At 50.9% G+C, this 16506-nt stretch overlaps 1 protein-coding gene across 3 annotated transcripts in view; it reads right to left on the reverse strand.

The window, feature by feature from the left end:
- The window catches only part of RNFT2 (ring finger protein, transmembrane 2), a 47106-nt gene extending 30683 nt beyond the window's left edge, over positions 1-16423 (reverse strand). For 2 of the 3 annotated variants that reach the window (XM_036448890.2, XM_045585404.1), the window contains exons 1-7: positions 16256-16423; positions 14236-14414; positions 13682-13740; positions 9127-9605; positions 6188-6264; positions 2376-2476; positions 683-836 (exon numbers count right to left, since the gene is read on the reverse strand). In XM_036448890.2, coding sequence (XP_036304783.1) covers positions 683-836; positions 2376-2476; positions 6188-6264; positions 9127-9605; positions 13682-13740; positions 14236-14259 — 894 coding nt within the window. In that variant the 5' untranslated portion in view covers positions 14260-14414; positions 16256-16423. Of the gene's footprint in view, positions 1-682; positions 837-2375; positions 2477-6187; positions 6265-9126; positions 9606-13681; positions 13741-14235; positions 14415-16025; positions 16234-16255 lie in introns of those variants that run through there. The other variant, XM_036448891.2, reaches the window with a different exon arrangement.
- Positions 16424-16506: the final 83 nt, after the last annotated feature.

Consider the following 16506-nt stretch of genomic DNA (forward strand, 5'->3'; position numbering starts at 1 on the left):
CAAATTCTAAGCTTTCTGAAGTTGAAAAGATGGCATGAAAAGCAGGAGTCTTCAGAGATTGTTGAGTCCCATCTGCCTTCGCTTTGGGTCTTCTTGCAGGGGCGTTGGCATTAATTATATCCTAAAGGTGCTGCTCTGTCCTAGTCCTGCTCAGTCCTCTGAATTATGATGGTGGTGCCTGTGTAAGACCTCTTCCACCCAACATTCGTCTACAGGCCTTTCCCAACGGTACTCTGCAAAATATCACTACCTTCATTCCCCATCCTATGTCCACAGCAGACATCACTAATCAATCACAGAGTTCTTTCCTCATGAGCCTTGGTTCCCTTTACAAATCATGCTCCTGATGCCAGAAAGCATCAAAACTTCTGTGAGCCATCCTTCCCTGGGAGAAACACAACCAGGGCATGCCAATATGCTGTCTTTCCTTTCTCAAGTGAAGCTCAGATGAAAACTGCACCCACCCAGGGCAGCTTTGAACCAGGAGACTTAGGAAATGAAGAACCAGGCTCAGCTTCGAGGCGCTGTAAGAGCTGAGTGACAGGACCTCCCGGCTCAGGCTCTGTCCATTTGATACGATGACATAGGCTCTGCCCAGGCCCACTCTTTCCTCCTCCAAAGCGTGCCCTGAATCCCCCGCAAGTGTGGTTGGGGCTGCCTGGGGGCCGCAGCCAGTGCCTACCTTGGACTTGACGGCCAGGATGATCTTGGGCAGGGCCACGATGAGGCACTTGAGGGCGATAGTGATGTACTTCAGTACGAAGTCTGCGATCCCCACGATCCACAGCAGGTCGAAGAAGTCCAGGGTCTCCAGGTTGGGCTTCATAAATATGAGGCTGTGGGGAGGATTCAGAGAGTCAGGATGCTCACGTATGATCACGGGCCCGCAGCAGCTCCTTCTACTCACTCTGGGACCTTATAAACATGACCAGTAGGAAGGACCCTGAACTGGGAATCAGGCATCTGTGTCCTGTGTCTGAATCTGCTAGTAACTTCCTGTGTGACCTTAGGTGAATAACTTAACCTCTCTGAGCCTCAGTTCCCTTGAGGGTTAAAAGATGAGATTGGCCCAGAGCATCATTAGTTAAAGTCACCTCCAGCTTTATGAGTCCATAACAGGCTTCACAGAGGAAGCAGAAGAAAGTAACAAAAGCCAACACCATAAAGGAGGGAGGAAGAGAAGGAAGAGGAAAATGGATGGGCCAGACACTGCACTAAGCTCTTTACTCCCTGTATGTCATTGTCCTGTGCAGTGAGCACTGCTCATCCCCACCTTATAAAGGAGGCTCTGAAGTCTGGAGAGGTAAGATACCCAAGGTCACACTGCATGCTAACGGGCATTAGTATCAGGACAGACTTGAATTTGAATCCAGGCTTCTTCACTTGTTGAACCCTGGGAAATAATGTTCTCTTTGTCAGGCTCAGCATTCTCATTAATAACATGGGAATTGTACCCTCCCTCATCGTGTTATTGGTGGGATTTGATGAGATTATGGACATACTACAGATGTGCCCTGCAGCTGTGACGATGGTAACAACAGCAACTCTATGGGGCGGGCACTATCACCTACACCACTTTGCAGATGAGGAAACTGAGGCACAGTAGGGCCTCAGCTCTGCTGCTCTTCTGCTAAGCCTCTCTCTTTCTCTTTCTCTCTGTGCTGCAGGTCTGACTCGGCCCCGGTCTGATGGGGGCGCAGAGGACAGGCCCGGGCCTGTGATCAGGCCCAGTGGAAGACATGAGCTGGAAATTCACCCATGGTTCTGGGAAACTCCCCCTCCTACAGCCTCCACCAGGATCTTGATATTCTGGGCCAGACAACAAATGCAGTGTGTGAGATGTGAGCTGACGCCTTGGCACTAACTCTCCAAAACACTTTTACGGAGTGGCACCAGAACGTGGCAAAACGGCTCACTCCTCACCGTCAATGTTCAAAGGAGATGTACCCGATCGGAAAGCTTGGCTTGAGTTTTTCTTTTCTTTTTAAAAAAAATATTTTATTGATTTTTTAGAGAGAGGGATAGAGAGAAACATCGATGATAGAGTAACATTAATCAGCTGCCTCCTGCACACCTCCTACTGGGGATGTGCCCACAACCAAGGTACATGCCCTTAGACCGGAATCGAACCTGGGACCTTTTAGTCCGCAGGCCAACGCTCTATCCACTGAGCCAAACTGGTATCGGCTTGGCTTGCGTTTCAACCTTATCCTAGAAGCCGTCCCTGGCTAGCCCTCCCGGACTCTGTGGCTGCTAGAAAATTACACATGGGGCGTGCATTCTATTTCCACTAGGGAGCTCTGCTCCAGGCATGTGTGTTTACAACAAGGCGACACAGAAGGGTTGTGCGTCCTCACCCCACGTCCCCTGCTCACCTGTTGTACAGCTGCTGGGAACTGAACGTGTACAGCACATACAGGGTGTTCCCCGCCAGAAAGGCCAAGATCCACAGGATGACCAGCACCGACCTCTTCTCCTGCAGATAGAAAGCAAATCTGTGCCGAAACCGGTTTGGCTCAGTGGTAGAGCGTAGGTCTGCGGACTGAAAGGTCCCAGGTTCGATTCCGGTCAAGGGCATGTGCCTTGGTTGCGGGCACATCCCCGGTAGGGGGTGTGCAAGAGGCAGCTGGTCGATGTTTCTGTCTCATCGACATTTCTAGCTCTCTATCTCTCCCTTCCTCTCTGTAAAAAAAAATCAATAAAAATATATTTAAAAAGTAAAAAGTAAAAAAAAAAATTAATAGTAACGGTAAAAAAAATAAAAAAAAATAAAAAGCAAACCCGTGAGGATGCTGCGATGCCAAAGGGGCACCTGGCAGAATATTCCAGAACATTTTATGACAAGTGACAACTTTTCCCTTTCTCAAGGGTCTGGAGGAGCAGGGCAATGGTGAAAGAAGGGCACTGGCCTCTTTCCTTCCCACTGGGTCCCAAGAGCCGGTTACAGCGAAGGCGACAGAAATGTGGAAACCTGCTTGGAGAACTCCCTAGAAAGGCAGGATAGCAAAGTGGTTAGCAGCAGAGTCTGGAGCTAGAAGCCTGAGTTCAAGTCCCCGATCCGCTACCTGGCGACTATCCAACCCCGGGAAAGCTACTTAAACTCTTCGTTTGCCTTTCCTCATCTGAATATGGGTCTATAGTGTATCTGTCTTGTAGGGTTGTGAGAATGAATGTACATACATGCTTAGAACTATGCCTGGCATGTAGTAGATGTTGTTCACATTTCCTTTAGGCACTAAGGTAAAGAGAGGTTAAGCAACTCTTTACATGTTTTTTTAATTGATTTTTTTTTTTTTTAATAGAGGAAGGAAGGAGAGAAACATCCATGAGAGAGAACCATTCATCGGCTGCCTTCTGCACGCCCCCTACTGGGGATTGAGTTCCTAACCCGGGCATGTGCTCTGACCAGGAATTGAACCTTCAACCTAGTTAAGTAACTCTTACTCATTTAAAAATGGGTGTTTTGTTAAGGATGAGGTAAAATTCACAAATGTCAACATTCAGTCCGGTATGGGCTCAGATTTCAGGCTGGCTGAATGGCAGGACCGAGTGTTCAGACTTTTACAACCCAGTAGGCAATTAACTGCTACACACTGGAAACTCCCGTTCTCACTCCTGCTAGCACGGCTGGCCCTCAGGGCTACTGCCCTAGCCTGTCCGGCCATTCAATGCAGGACCACATTTACAGGACTACCTTCAAACCTTGTACCCTTGGCCGTGAAGCCCTTCCCCATCCATCCCACCCCCTTTCTGCAGCCTCATCTCTGCTTAGTCCCCAGGAAGACACGCTGGAAGGCGCACTCGGCTTGCGGTTTCCCAGCAGCCCCCCGGCCAGAGAACAATCCCAGGAAGTTTCTGGAGGAGGCGCCGGGCTGGCATGTCTCCGCCCAGGACCCCGGGAGACCAGCGCAGACCCCGGTGCTGCTGATTCTCAAAAGCCTGTCTCTTCCTGGCCCGGGCGGCTGCCTTGCTGGAACAGGATGAGGTCATAGCTTTCCCAGTGTAACCTTCCCTGCGGTTTCGGTAAATGCTCCACCGTCTCCAGACACAGCTCCGCGCCCCACACACCCGGACGGGGCTTGCTTCCAGAGCAGAGCAAAATAAATGCATCTCTATCCACCCATTATTCCAGGAGCGGGGTCAAGGTTAACGACCCTAGAAACCACCTCCAACCGACCAACGGCTCTTATCAGTGTGATTAACCCACTCGGCAGCCCTTTTACCCCGATAAATAATGGATTCCAGTGGAGTCCTCTGTAAATCTAAACCGAAGGTGAAGGAGAAGGAGGGGGATTAGCAATGCCCCGAGAAGCCACACTCTGAAGGTCAAAGCAGGTAGTGCTCTAGCAGTTACGTTGAGATTCCTAAGCTTACGAAGGGTGATGGGGGTTCTCTTTCACAGAAAATATGTCACCTGTGTCTTCACCTCCTAGGTCTCAGGGCCCCGAGAAGCTTGTCCACGGACACAGGTGTTCTTCTACCCCCTCAGAGTCAGGCCGAGGCACCCTTTGGAGGGTAATGCCTTTGAGAGACAGCCAGCCCCCAAAGCCTGCCGTTCTGGTGTCAGCCAACCTGTTGTTCTAAGAGCGGCAGAAAGGGCTCGGCCTGGAGAAGAGGAGACTCAGGCTCAGAGAGAACCTCCGGCTCCATGCCCGGCTCCGGACCGCAGCAGCTTGTGTCAAATGGAGACCGACTGCCCTTCCCGCCTCCTGGAGGCCCAGGAGCTTTTTGAGAAAGCGGATGGCCCCAAAGAAGGACCAGAGAGAGGATGGTGGCTGTCATGGGGTCACATGCACAGGACAAAGCCTGGGCTTGTTAAAATAGCTCGATTTAGCCGAAACCGGTTTGGCTCAGTGGATAGATCGTTGGCCTGAGGACTGAAAGGTCCCAGGTTCGATTCCGGTCAAGGGCATGTACCTTGGTTGCGGGTACATCCCCAGTAGGGGGTATGCAAAAGGCAGCTGATTGACGATTCTCTCTCATCGGTGTTTCTAACTCTCTATCCCTCTCTCTTCCTCTCTGTAAAAAATCAATAAAATATGTTAAAAAACATAAATAGCTCGGTTTAATGTTACCTGTATGCCAGGCCCCGCGCACCAAACACTTTCTCGGCGCTATCTCAGTTAATCCCCTCTCTGGGTGTCAGAAGTTCCTTTTCCAGGGGTGGCACCTGAGGCTGAGGTTACCACGGTAACCTATCTAAGAGCTTCTTGGGGGTGAAGCTGGAATTTGAACCAAGGTGAGCACAGCCTGTGGGCCCAATGCCTGGGCGCCTGTCTTGATGCCACCACGGGCACTGGCGGCTATGTGACCTCAGACAAGGAACTTAGTATCTCTGAGCCGCTGTTTCCTATTGGACGAATGAGATACGAATGATGCTGTGTCCCTCCTCCCCCAGGTCCCTGGGACAGATTTGCAGGATGAGCTGAGCAATGGGCCTACCTGTGCAGGGCATGGCGAGTGCTCAGCAAATCTTGGAGGGTAGTTAGGATGGTGGTGGTGAGGCTGTATGGCACCCGGCAGTGCCAGTGGAATGGCCTTCACCATAAGAGTGGGTTGGAAGTGAGCTAACAGGTTGAATGCCAGGAGGGTAAAGGGACTGGGCTGGGAAGGCAGTGCAGATGTCTGGGCTTGGCAGAAGGATGGACATCAAGGGCTCTGCCCAGGGTGGCAGGCAGAAGAATGACCCCCCAAAAATGCCCCCATTCTAATCCCTGCAGCCGGTGACTATGTGAGGTCACATGGCAAAAGGGAATTAAGACTGCAGGTGGAATTACGGTTGCATATCAGTTGATCTTGAGATGCGGAGCAACTGTGGGTTATACAGATGTACCTGATATCATCACAAAGGTCCCTAAAAGTGGAAGAGGAGGGTCAGAGGGGGGTGTGACTATGGAAAGACGGTCACAGAGATGCAACGGCGCCCGCCGGCTCCAAGAGGAGGAAGGGGCCCGGAGCCAAAGAATGTGGGTGACCTCCGGAAGCTGGAAAAGGCAAGGAACCCTTCTCCCCCAGACCCGCCAGCAGGAACACGGCCCTGGTACGCCTGGATCTTAGCAAAGAGAGACTCACTTCAGACTTCTGATGGACAGAACTGTAAAATAACCAACGGATGTTGTTTTCAGCCATGAAGTTTGTGGTCCTGTGTTACAGCAGCCACAGAAGACTAATTCACCAGCGGACTCACCTTCAGAGAGACCTGTTCTCGGAGGGTGGAGTTGGCGTAGGCGAAGGTGGTGGCCATCCCGATGCACACAGCAATGCCTGCGGGAGAGAGGGGGACCCAACACCGCCGCTTAGACTCATCAGGCCTGGCCTGGCTTACTGGGGGCGGTGAGCAACATTAAAAAGACACACCCCTGGCCCTTTGAGTTTACAGACTAACCTTAGAAGAGAGAATATCCCACTTCTGGGGGATGTGGGTCTAGTCCCACCTTAGAGACCTTTGAGCCACTCTCAGTCAAGGCCTCTGCCATAGGGATGTGACTGATGCCTCTCTGGGGTATTTCGTAGAACAGAGTTAGGAGCATGGGCTGTGCAGCCTGGAAGACCTGGGTTCAAATCCTGGCTCCACTACCTCCTCTCTGTATGAGCTATGGCTAATCATTGTACCTCTCTGAGCCCCCCTTTCCTCATCTATAAAATGGGTAGAATAATAACAGTACTTGTCCCCTGGAGGGATAATGCTTATAGAGCACCATCTCTAGCAGTGAGGCAATGGTACCTATTATTATTTCTACTTTCAAAAAGAATCTGAGGTGTGTTACTTGTAATAAAAGCATACATAGAAAAAGACCATGACACCATCTAACCTAATAATCTAACCTAATAATAGTGATATGCAAATTAACCATCACTCTGCTACATAAGCCATGCCCACCAGCCAATCAGAGCGAGTATGCAAATTAAACCGACAAAGATGGCGGCTAATTTGGATATGTGGAGGGAGGGAGGGGTGAAGACTGGAGACAGCATAGAAGGAAGAAGGAGAGAAAGTGGAAAGCAAGGCGGCTGAGGCTGCTGGAGGGAAAGCACTGGCAGTGCATGTGGGGGTGGGGCGAGGTGAGGTGTGCAGTGGCAGCATGCTGCCATGGAGGCAGCAATGGGGGCGGGGGCGGTGGGTTGGGTGGGCAGGACAGGGCGTGCAGCAGTGGTGCGTGAGGTCCCAGAGGCGGTGGTAGCAGGCGCGGCTGCCGAGGCAGTGTTAGTAGCAGGGGCAGTGAGTCGGGCATGTTGGGCGAGGCGTGCTGCGGTGGTGGCAGCTTGCGTGGACATGGAGATGGTGGCAGAGGCGGCTGAGGGAGAGAGGTGGAGGGGTGGGAGAGGTGGGGGTGGCGGGAGGGAAGCCTGCCAGAAGTCTTGCAGGAATATTCCTGCAACAAGTGCCTAGTCTATAATAATAAAAGCATAATATGCTAATCAGACCGGATATCCTTCTGGATGAAGCTGGGGCTACAGCCATGAGATCCAGGCAGCTGCCGGCTGCGAAGGCCTACTCTTGCATGAATTTTGTGCATCGGGCCTCTAGTAAGGAATAAAAGTTTAATGTTAAGCCCAGCCGGTGTGGCTCAGTAGTTGAGTGTCGACCCATGAACCAAAAGGCTAACGGTTCAATTCTCAGTCATGGCACATGCCCGGGATGTGTGCTGGATCCCCAGTAAGGGGCGTGCAGGAGGAGCTGATCAATGTTTCTATCTCTCTACCCCTCTCCCTTCCTCTCTCTCTCGAATCAATAAAAACATTTTTCAAAAAGTTTAATGTTAAAGGGAAAAGAACTCCTGACCCTGGCAGATAGGGGAATAGAACTGAAATTTACTCCACTTCATTCAATTGCCACTGTTTGCCAAGCTGCCATCCTGGAGTTCTCCCGGAATAGGGATTTGCAAATCCTACTTTTCTTAACCTGCAGACAGGATTCTTCTTTCACATCAAGTGCACAGCTTCTCCTGCTTAGAGCTCACCCTCACTTTTTTATTTTTTTTCACTTTTTTAATAGTTTGTGTAATCCAGGTCCTTTTCTGGCTCTACTTTGTCCAAGCTGTATTTCTTCACTGGAAACATATAAAATAAAAACTAGTAACCCTACAGTCCCTTCTGTTTTCCTCTTTGAGTAATAAGCAAACCTGCCAAATGAGAAAGACATTGGCCATACTTGAGAATAAAATTGAAGTTGTGATTATGAGGGAACTCAGGATAAAAGGGAAACATGCTGGCTTTCATTTCCAGGAATGAAAAGGGAGGCAGCCATGAGAGCACCCCAAGAAGGAAGGTGGGGGGGATGTGAGTCAGCTAGGACCTCCAGGGAGGGGCGAGGAGGACACACAGAATGGCCTGCTCTCCTCTAGATACTGTCTATGGGACGCGGTAGGGCATGAGATCGTTTGTACCATCATTCCTGCCCAAGGACCAAAACAAGAGCCCAAACTCTCCCAGGCACAGCGACACCATGATGTGGTAACAATAAGTAATAATAATGATGATGATGATGATGATGACAGTGTACCAGAGACCACTTATTGAATGTGAAGTTCGTGTCTGGTTCAAGGCTAAATCATTATCTCACTTCCTAATACTACTAACCATAGGGAGTATTTATTGAGCACATGCTCTGTGCCAGATGCTATGTGAAGTATCTTCTGTATGTTAATAAGAAAAATAATGAAAATAATAACCTATCCTTGCCTAGCACTGTCCTAAGTGCTTTAAACATATGAATTCATTTAACCTCACTGCAACCTCATGAAGCATGTTGTATCGTACCCCCCATTCTATGGATGAGGCACAGAGACGTTAATAATGAATCCAGCGTCACACAGCTAGGCAGGGGCAGAGCCTGAGTCTGGACCCATGGAGTCTGAGCTCTTTATTACTACTACTCAACCAACCAACCAGCGAGGGAGCTCCTATCATAACTCCCACCGGACAGAGGAGGAAACGGAGGCTCAGAGAAGGCGAGTGACTTGCCTGACGTCACACAGCGAGACTGCCAGGACTCGAACCCAGATCTGACTCAGAATCCCATACTCTGACTGCATGGTTTGGCCAGGGCCTCTGCTGCCCTTCCCTAGCATTTGGGATGGAGAGCCCCCTGCCCGCTGCTGACATCCCCGTGCCCCTGGGACTCACCGAGCTTATGCTGGAAGCACAGTTTGGTCAGGAGGATGAGGATGAAGGGCAGGCCTTTCTGGAGCCAGCAGACCACCGCCTTCAGCTCGGACAGGGCAGGGGCGGGCGTGCCCGGGTGCTCGTCGCCCGCCTCATCGAGGTGCCCGCGGTGGTCCCCGCCCACGTGCTGCAGCAGCGAGCTGCCACGGTGGCCTCCGTGGTGGAAGTGGTGGTGGGGCTGGCGGTGGTGGTAGGCGCCCCCCTCGCCCCGGCCGCCCCCCTCCTCCCTGGACGCCGGCATCTGGAGGAACACGTCCCCGCCGCTGGCAGAGGCCCCCAGCACCAGGCTGGAGGGGAACGGGGCGGCGGGAAGACTGCCTGCCGGGAGACCCGGGAGGCCGGAGAAGAGGGCGGGCGGGGAGGCGGCTTCTGCCTTCAGGCTCTCGAAGACGCCCCCTTCATCCACGCTTGCCTCGGGGCTGAGGGCTTGGCTGCGATTTCTAGGCCAGAAGGGGAGAGAAAGCCCCACCAGGTCAGACGGGTGGAAAGACAGTCACCCAGGGGGGACTGGGGGACCCATAACAGCACCAATAATGTCCTACGCTGAATTATGTCTCCCTCCCAAACTCCCAGGGGGAAGCCCTGACCCCAGGATCGCAGAGGGTGACTGTCCTTTGGAGGCAGGACCTTTGCAGAAGTGACTAAACGGAAACGGGGTCATGCCGGCAGGCCCTCATCCAATGCGAATGGTGTCCTCACGCGGCTGCACGCAGGAGGGAAAATGATGTGAGGACATCTACAGGCGAAGGAGAGAGGCCTCGGAAGAAACCAGCACTGACAATGTCATCGCCTTGGTCTCGGACTTCGGGCCTCCAGAACCATGAGAAAGTAAATTTCTGTTGTTTTAAGGCCCCCATTGTGTGGCACCTTGCCACGGCAGGCCTAGTGAACTCATCCAAATAATAACAGCAACAAGGCTGTAATCTTCATAGAAAATTTACTATGAACAAGACAGTTTTCTAAGTGCTTTTCACGGACTAACTCATTAAATCTTACCAACCCTGAGAGTTAAGGTCCTAATAATACCCCCCATTTGACAGATCAAGAAACTGAGACTCAGAGAAAAAGAGAGAGAGAATATCTTGTCCAAAGCTGCACAGATGGTCAGATAAAGAAACCGAGGCTCAGAGAGATGAGCATGTCAGACACCTGGATCCGTGATCTGCAAACTGAGGCTCTTGAGCCACTTGTGGCTCTTTGGCCCCTTGAGTGTGGCTCCTCCACAAAATACATGGTCTGGGCGAGTCTATTTTGAAGAGGTGGCATTAGAAGAAGTTTACGTTTAAAAAATGTGGCTCTCCAAAGAAATGTCAATCGTCGTACTGCTGATAGTTGGCTCTGTTGACTCATGAGTTTGCGGACCACTGTCCTGGATTGTCTCGCCCCAAACTCCAATCAAACTGTGTGCCCTTCCCTCCCGACCCAAGGCTTCCTACTGTAGGGCCTTTGCACAGGCTGTGCCCTGCAGTGGATGTCACCCTCGCCGTGACCCGCCTCGGCACCTGCGCTAACCTTCCTGGGTAGAGTCTGCCCTACTGATTCCCAGAAAATGACATCTTGCTCCTCGTTCTCACTGCATCCTGACCTCCGCTGCACGGGAGTGATCGCAAACCATCATTCACTGCTGACCGTGGCTCTCAACCCTCGCTGCGCGTGATAATCCCCCAGGGGAGCTTTTGAAAAATGCCTGGTACAGGTGGCCTGGGACCCAGTGCTGCCCTGCCGAACCAAAGTCTCTGAGGATGGGGCCTGGCCTCTCCCAGGTCTTCAGAGCCCCCTGGTGACTCTCATGTGTAGTATGCACCGAGAGGAGCACTTCAGACTGGGCCCTGTGCCATGAAGTCAAAGGTCATGATTGTTTGCCCCCACTGTACATCTCTCCTCCCCGGCACAATGCACCTGGTACAGAAAACATGCTCAAGAAACAGTGTTTGAAAGAATGAATGAACGAGCTTATTAAAGGCTCTGACAAGGCCTGCGATTGGAAAAATTAATTATGCCTAAACTTAGTGTGTTCTAAGCTTATCTCACCATGGAATTTGTGTGTGTGTGTGTGTGTGTGTGTGTGTGTGTGAGTGAAACCTATGAATGTCTTAGAGCAGCGGTCACCAACCTTTCGGACCTCACGGACCACCATTGGCCCGCGGATCACCGGTTGGCGACTGCCGTCTTAGAGAACATCTGTGAAACTCAGCAGGGGTGATGCTGGTCTGGAGAAATCTCAGGGTTGATTACTCTGGCTTCACAAACTTGACCAGGGAGTAAGTTATCACAAATCTGGTGCAAGGGAGGGGAGCTTAACGATGGCTACTTACTTCCCTCCCCCCCAACTTGGTGCATCCCTGCTGCCTCCAAAATCCCAGGAAATGTGTGGTCCCACCCCCTTGGGTTTGGCATGATAATAAAGATAATATTGATAATGACAACAACAGCGGGCACCATGGCTATGATCCTCAAGGGATCCTCAAGCTTTTTCTGCACTTTAAGAAGCTAAGAAAGACCGAGTCCTGGCAGGTGCCCACATTGGCCCAATGGGGGCCACTCTCTCTCCCTTGCCTCCCCATGAGGACCTAGAAAGTCTTCCTGGCCTCCTTAAGCTCACCAACACTCTGAATTCACTGGGCTCATGGGACCTCACGCACAACCAGTGAAGACTCAATCCACCCAAGCAGCTTTTTATAGCTGGGCCCTAGCATCCAGCTGAGATTTCAGCCTAAACGGGAAAGAACATTCCTTGGGGAGGAGGCTGTGCTTCTAGCTTAACCACTTACGGGCTAGTGTGGGAAGCAAACCAGGAGAGGAGTGGATCTGCCCAGAGAGGAGACGCCAAAATGTGCTGGCTCGATGGGCAGACTCAGGGTGAGGGTGGGGGAGACAGCTGGCAAGTGGACTGGGATCCCAATCTCAGCCCTGCTGCTTCCTGGCCGTGTGACTTCAGGGAACTTACTTGGACTCTCTGAGCCTCAGTTTCCTCATCTGTAAGAATGGTGATAAAAGCAGTCCTGACCTCACCAATGGCACAGAGTGAGTGCAATACAGGGGGGTCGTTCTTCTGCCCCCAAAGATCTCTTGGTTCACTAGAGTAAGGTGAGCAGACGTCCCGCTTTTGGCGGGACAGTCCCAATTTTTAACAATTTGTCCTGCGTCCCTTGGCGTTTTAAAAAAGTCCCAATTTTTGGAAAGATAAAAATCGGGACTTTTTTAAAACGCCGAGGGATGCGGGACAAATTGTTAAAAATCGGGACTGTCCCGCCAAAAGTGGGACGTCTGGTCACCTTACACTAGAGAGCAGACAGCCATTCTGTCTTCAGAGGCTGGAACAGGCTTATTATCTGGATGCTGTGTTTGTGCATTTTCCTGTCCATTCACTCCTTCACAAGAAACCTGAGGGTCACTATCTGCCATTTAGGGGAAGAGACACTTTCCAAAGGCATCATAGCAGGGAGGTGGTTGAGCTGGGATTTAGCCAAGAGTCGTCTGCTTTAAGGCTGGAGCTCTTCCCTGCAGAACAGGCAGGCTTGATGCAAACCTCAGTCCCAATGCTAGAACCGGTGGGTTCTCTGATTTTGCAGCCAATCTCCGAGTTGCAAGGGAACTGGAATGTGATCCGAGGGAGGAAAAGCTTGGTTGCCTGCCTACTGCATGCATGTGCTAGCATGTTGGGGGTGGGGGAGCAGAGTGGCAGGAGTCTGGGGCTGAGATAATGTCACAACCTGAGAACAGGTCCCATGATGTGTTCTCTCTTGGGCTTAACTAGAGAAATCCTAGCTCAGAGTGTTTTAACTGTGTTTTCTTAGAGTCTGTGTTTGTCTATTAGGCATCCACTCTTTACAGGGGCAACCTCATGGCCAGAGTTGTTCACAACTTCCTTGCAACCCAGAGCCCGTATCCCCGGCCACCTCCTTGTCTAATGCTCATGTATCCAGCCAATATTTCTCCTGCCCTGAATCATTCAGGATCAGGTAACAGACAACCAGGGACCACCCTAGAGCCCAGAGCCTGCTGACATTGCTCAAAGCAGGCCATGCTAAGCTGTGCCCTCCGCCCTGGCCTGATTGGTGTGGAAAACACAACCCAAGCTGTGGCCTAAGCTTTCCCTGGGCTCCTTTCTGCCTCCTGAGCGACCCTGGTGCTTCCCCGTGTGGCCCTGGGTGGTGTAACATGTCCCCTCCTCTCGGAAAATGTAAGTAACCAAGATCTTCTTTCAACGGCATGAGCCTCTCCATGTGGTCACTCAGTCACCTCCATAAATTAAAATCTCATGGGCACCATCACTGATACAATGAGTCAAGTGCATCACCTGTCACACAGGCTGTGAGAATTACCATAAGAGCAACAGCCAGCAGTTATGCATGGAGTAGTATATGCCATCACAGTGCAAAGCAATTTATAATTCCTCTGCTCCTCAAACACGTAACCCTGAGCTGCAGGTGTTATTACTCAGTACAGTTTGGAGCTGCCCCTGAACCCTCAAAGCCCAGAGCCCCCCAATGGGATGGAACCAGAAGATGCCTACCTTTCAGGTGGGATGTTATCCGTGTTACTGCTGTGGCGTCTCTGCATCTTCCTTAACACCTGAAAGCCAACACACGGCATAAGCCAGAGTCTCCCGACATCCCCACTGCCTGTCAGATCGCCATGGTAATCATGAATAAGCACCACTCCTATCCCATCTCCCTACAGCGCTCTGACCTTGTTTCCATCTGCTGTGCCAGTCAACACTCAGTCCTATTGAGTAAAGTGTTATCACCCCATTTCACAGATGAGGTTGTTGAGACCCGGACGTGGAGGAAGTCCTCATGGGAGAGAGGAAAGCACTGAACTGTGCAGCAAAGAGGTGATGGGTGAGGTGAAGGGAGCAGCAGACTGGCAATAGAAGATGTGGGTTCTAGATTGGTGATGCCCCTAATTTGACGTCTGACTCTGGACACGTCAGTCACCTCTCTGTGGGCCCAGATTCCTCCTCTGTTAAATGGGAGGGGGCGGAGTGGCTGAACCCCAAACTTCTCCTCAGCGCTCGCAATGAGTAAAGTGGTAATGAATATGTGAATTCTCATGGAGACACGTCACCTTGTTTACCGTGAGGAGCCACATGGACTTCAGAATTCCATGTTCATGACAGCTGAAGCGGGCATTCAGGGATCCAGGTGGGGATGTGATCACCGGATTGCAGCGAAGGCAGGCCTCCCCTGCCTCGTCCTCTCTAGACAGGTGCACAGGTCAGGGGGGTTTACGAGAGACTCCAAACCCTGGTGGAACACAACCCTTACATGAATAGTCCATGGGTGCCCGAACCTCTGAGTAACCTTGGAGCATCATGGGCTATAGCACATGATTCCATCTGCTCCAAATCTCTGACTCGCTCCTCACTGATCCCTCTTTAGGGCTCCTGAGAATGCTCATGATCTCAATGCATTTTGTCCTGTTGTGAAACTGAGTCCTAATCGGGGAACACAGAACATAGGTTTTAGAACCCCCAATGGCTTTCCATTGTAATCAGGATAAAATCCAACTTCCGTGCACAGCCCCACAGGCTCTATCTGATGGAGCTTACTGTTTCCAGCCACATTTCCCTCCACTCTCTGTTTAACCACTCCCCTCCAGCCTCAATAGCTTTTCTGTTCCTCAAGCAGGCCAGCGGTCCCTGCCTCAGGCCCTTTGCATTTGCTGTTCCTTGTCCCTGGAACGATTTTTCTTGTGGCTAATTTCTTCAGGTTAAATGTCACCTCCTCCCAGAGGCCTTCTCCTCCAGACCTCCTGACCCACCAAACATTGTCCAGTCTAACCTTCTTCATAGCACTTGTTTATTTACATGTTTGCTTACTTATTGATGATGTGTCCCTTAGTAGAAAGTAAGTGCCACAAAAGCAGGGAGCCCCTCTACCTCAGCATCTAGGATACTTCCTGGCACAGAGCAGCACTCAGCAGGACTTATTCAAAGAGTAAAACATCCATGGGTTTCTTGGTAGCTTTTCCTGCTTCCCTTGCTCCCTCCCAGACTATTCACCCTAGATGAGAAATAAAAGCGCTAGACTTCCCATTGAAGGTTTAGCCTCCTTCAATGTTTTTTTTTGTATAACCAAATATGCTATCCGATTCTTTTAGTTCAGGCCACCATGATTGGCTGTTGAATGGCTTCTTGTCCTGGTCAGCTTTTTCAGAGGTCAGCGTTTGCGTTACTAGGACCAATGATGAAAGAGAACACCCACTAGCTTTTGGAAACTCAGTTAAGAAATGGGTCAATAGTTCCATTTTCATATATGAAGGAAAACTCGTTATGTAAATATTTCTTAACTTTCACCCTTATCCAGTTTGGCTCAGTGGGTCCTGGGTTTGATTCTGGTCAAAGGCACATACCTTGATTGCAGGTTCCCTGGCTCTGATTGCAGGTTGGGGTGCACACAGGAGGCAACCAATCAATGTGTCTCTCTCACCTCGATGTTTCTCTCTGAATCTCCCTCTCCCTTCCATTATCTCTAAAAACCAATGCAAAAATATCCTTGGGTGAGGATTAACAAAAAAACAACAACTCAACTTTCAGAACTTGCAATGCCAGCTTAATGTCCTCATCTGAACATACCCCATCACCGGCGAATCCTTGGGGGAAATAAAATATAGTATCCTAAAGCTTCTATCCATAAATCTGACCCAGCCTCTTAAATGAAATGCCCAAGATTCTACTTTCATATGCTTGCCTTTCCAGGAGCTCCAAGTACTCTGTTGGAAGCAGACCTTAATTATTCCAGCATTGAATTCTGGAATAAATTTTTTGCACGGTGGGATGCAGCAGAATCGTACTACTGCCCTATACAGAATTACAATACATGTCATTTTTTAAAGTCGGGCCTCCAGCCCTTTACCCGACTGCAGCGAAATGCATGCAAGAGAGCATCCCCTGCATTAGTTGCACTGGAAGCTGGCAGGTGTACTGGGTACAATGCCGGGAGCGTTTTTTCATTCCTGCAGCCAACGTTCAACGCAAAACGCCTCAGGGACTGCAAAGGCAGGTGTCTACACGGACCGCAGGGGAAAACAACAACAACAACAAATAGCAAAAAAACCAAACAAAACCAACGCTTTATCTTTTTACCTGCCCAGACGATTCAGCAATCACAGCGGCATCATTCATGTCCTTCCAAGCCAATCATTCTTGCAGCCCTGGGAGCACGTGACCTGCGAGGGCTTCCGGCCTCTGACAGGATTCTCTCACGGGTAGACCGGCGGATCACACCAGCCCGGCAACAGCGCTCACGCCGCACGCACGGGAATGCCCGCCCCCTTTCCGGGGTTCAGCCAATAGGAACCCGCATATCTGCAGGGACCAATGGCAATGAGGCCGGG

This window comes from Pipistrellus kuhlii, unplaced genomic scaffold (assembly GCF_014108245.1).
Source record: "Pipistrellus kuhlii isolate mPipKuh1 unplaced genomic scaffold, mPipKuh1.p scaffold_m20_p_20, whole genome shotgun sequence".
NCBI classification, from domain to species: Eukaryota; Metazoa; Chordata; class Mammalia; order Chiroptera; family Vespertilionidae; genus Pipistrellus; species Pipistrellus kuhlii.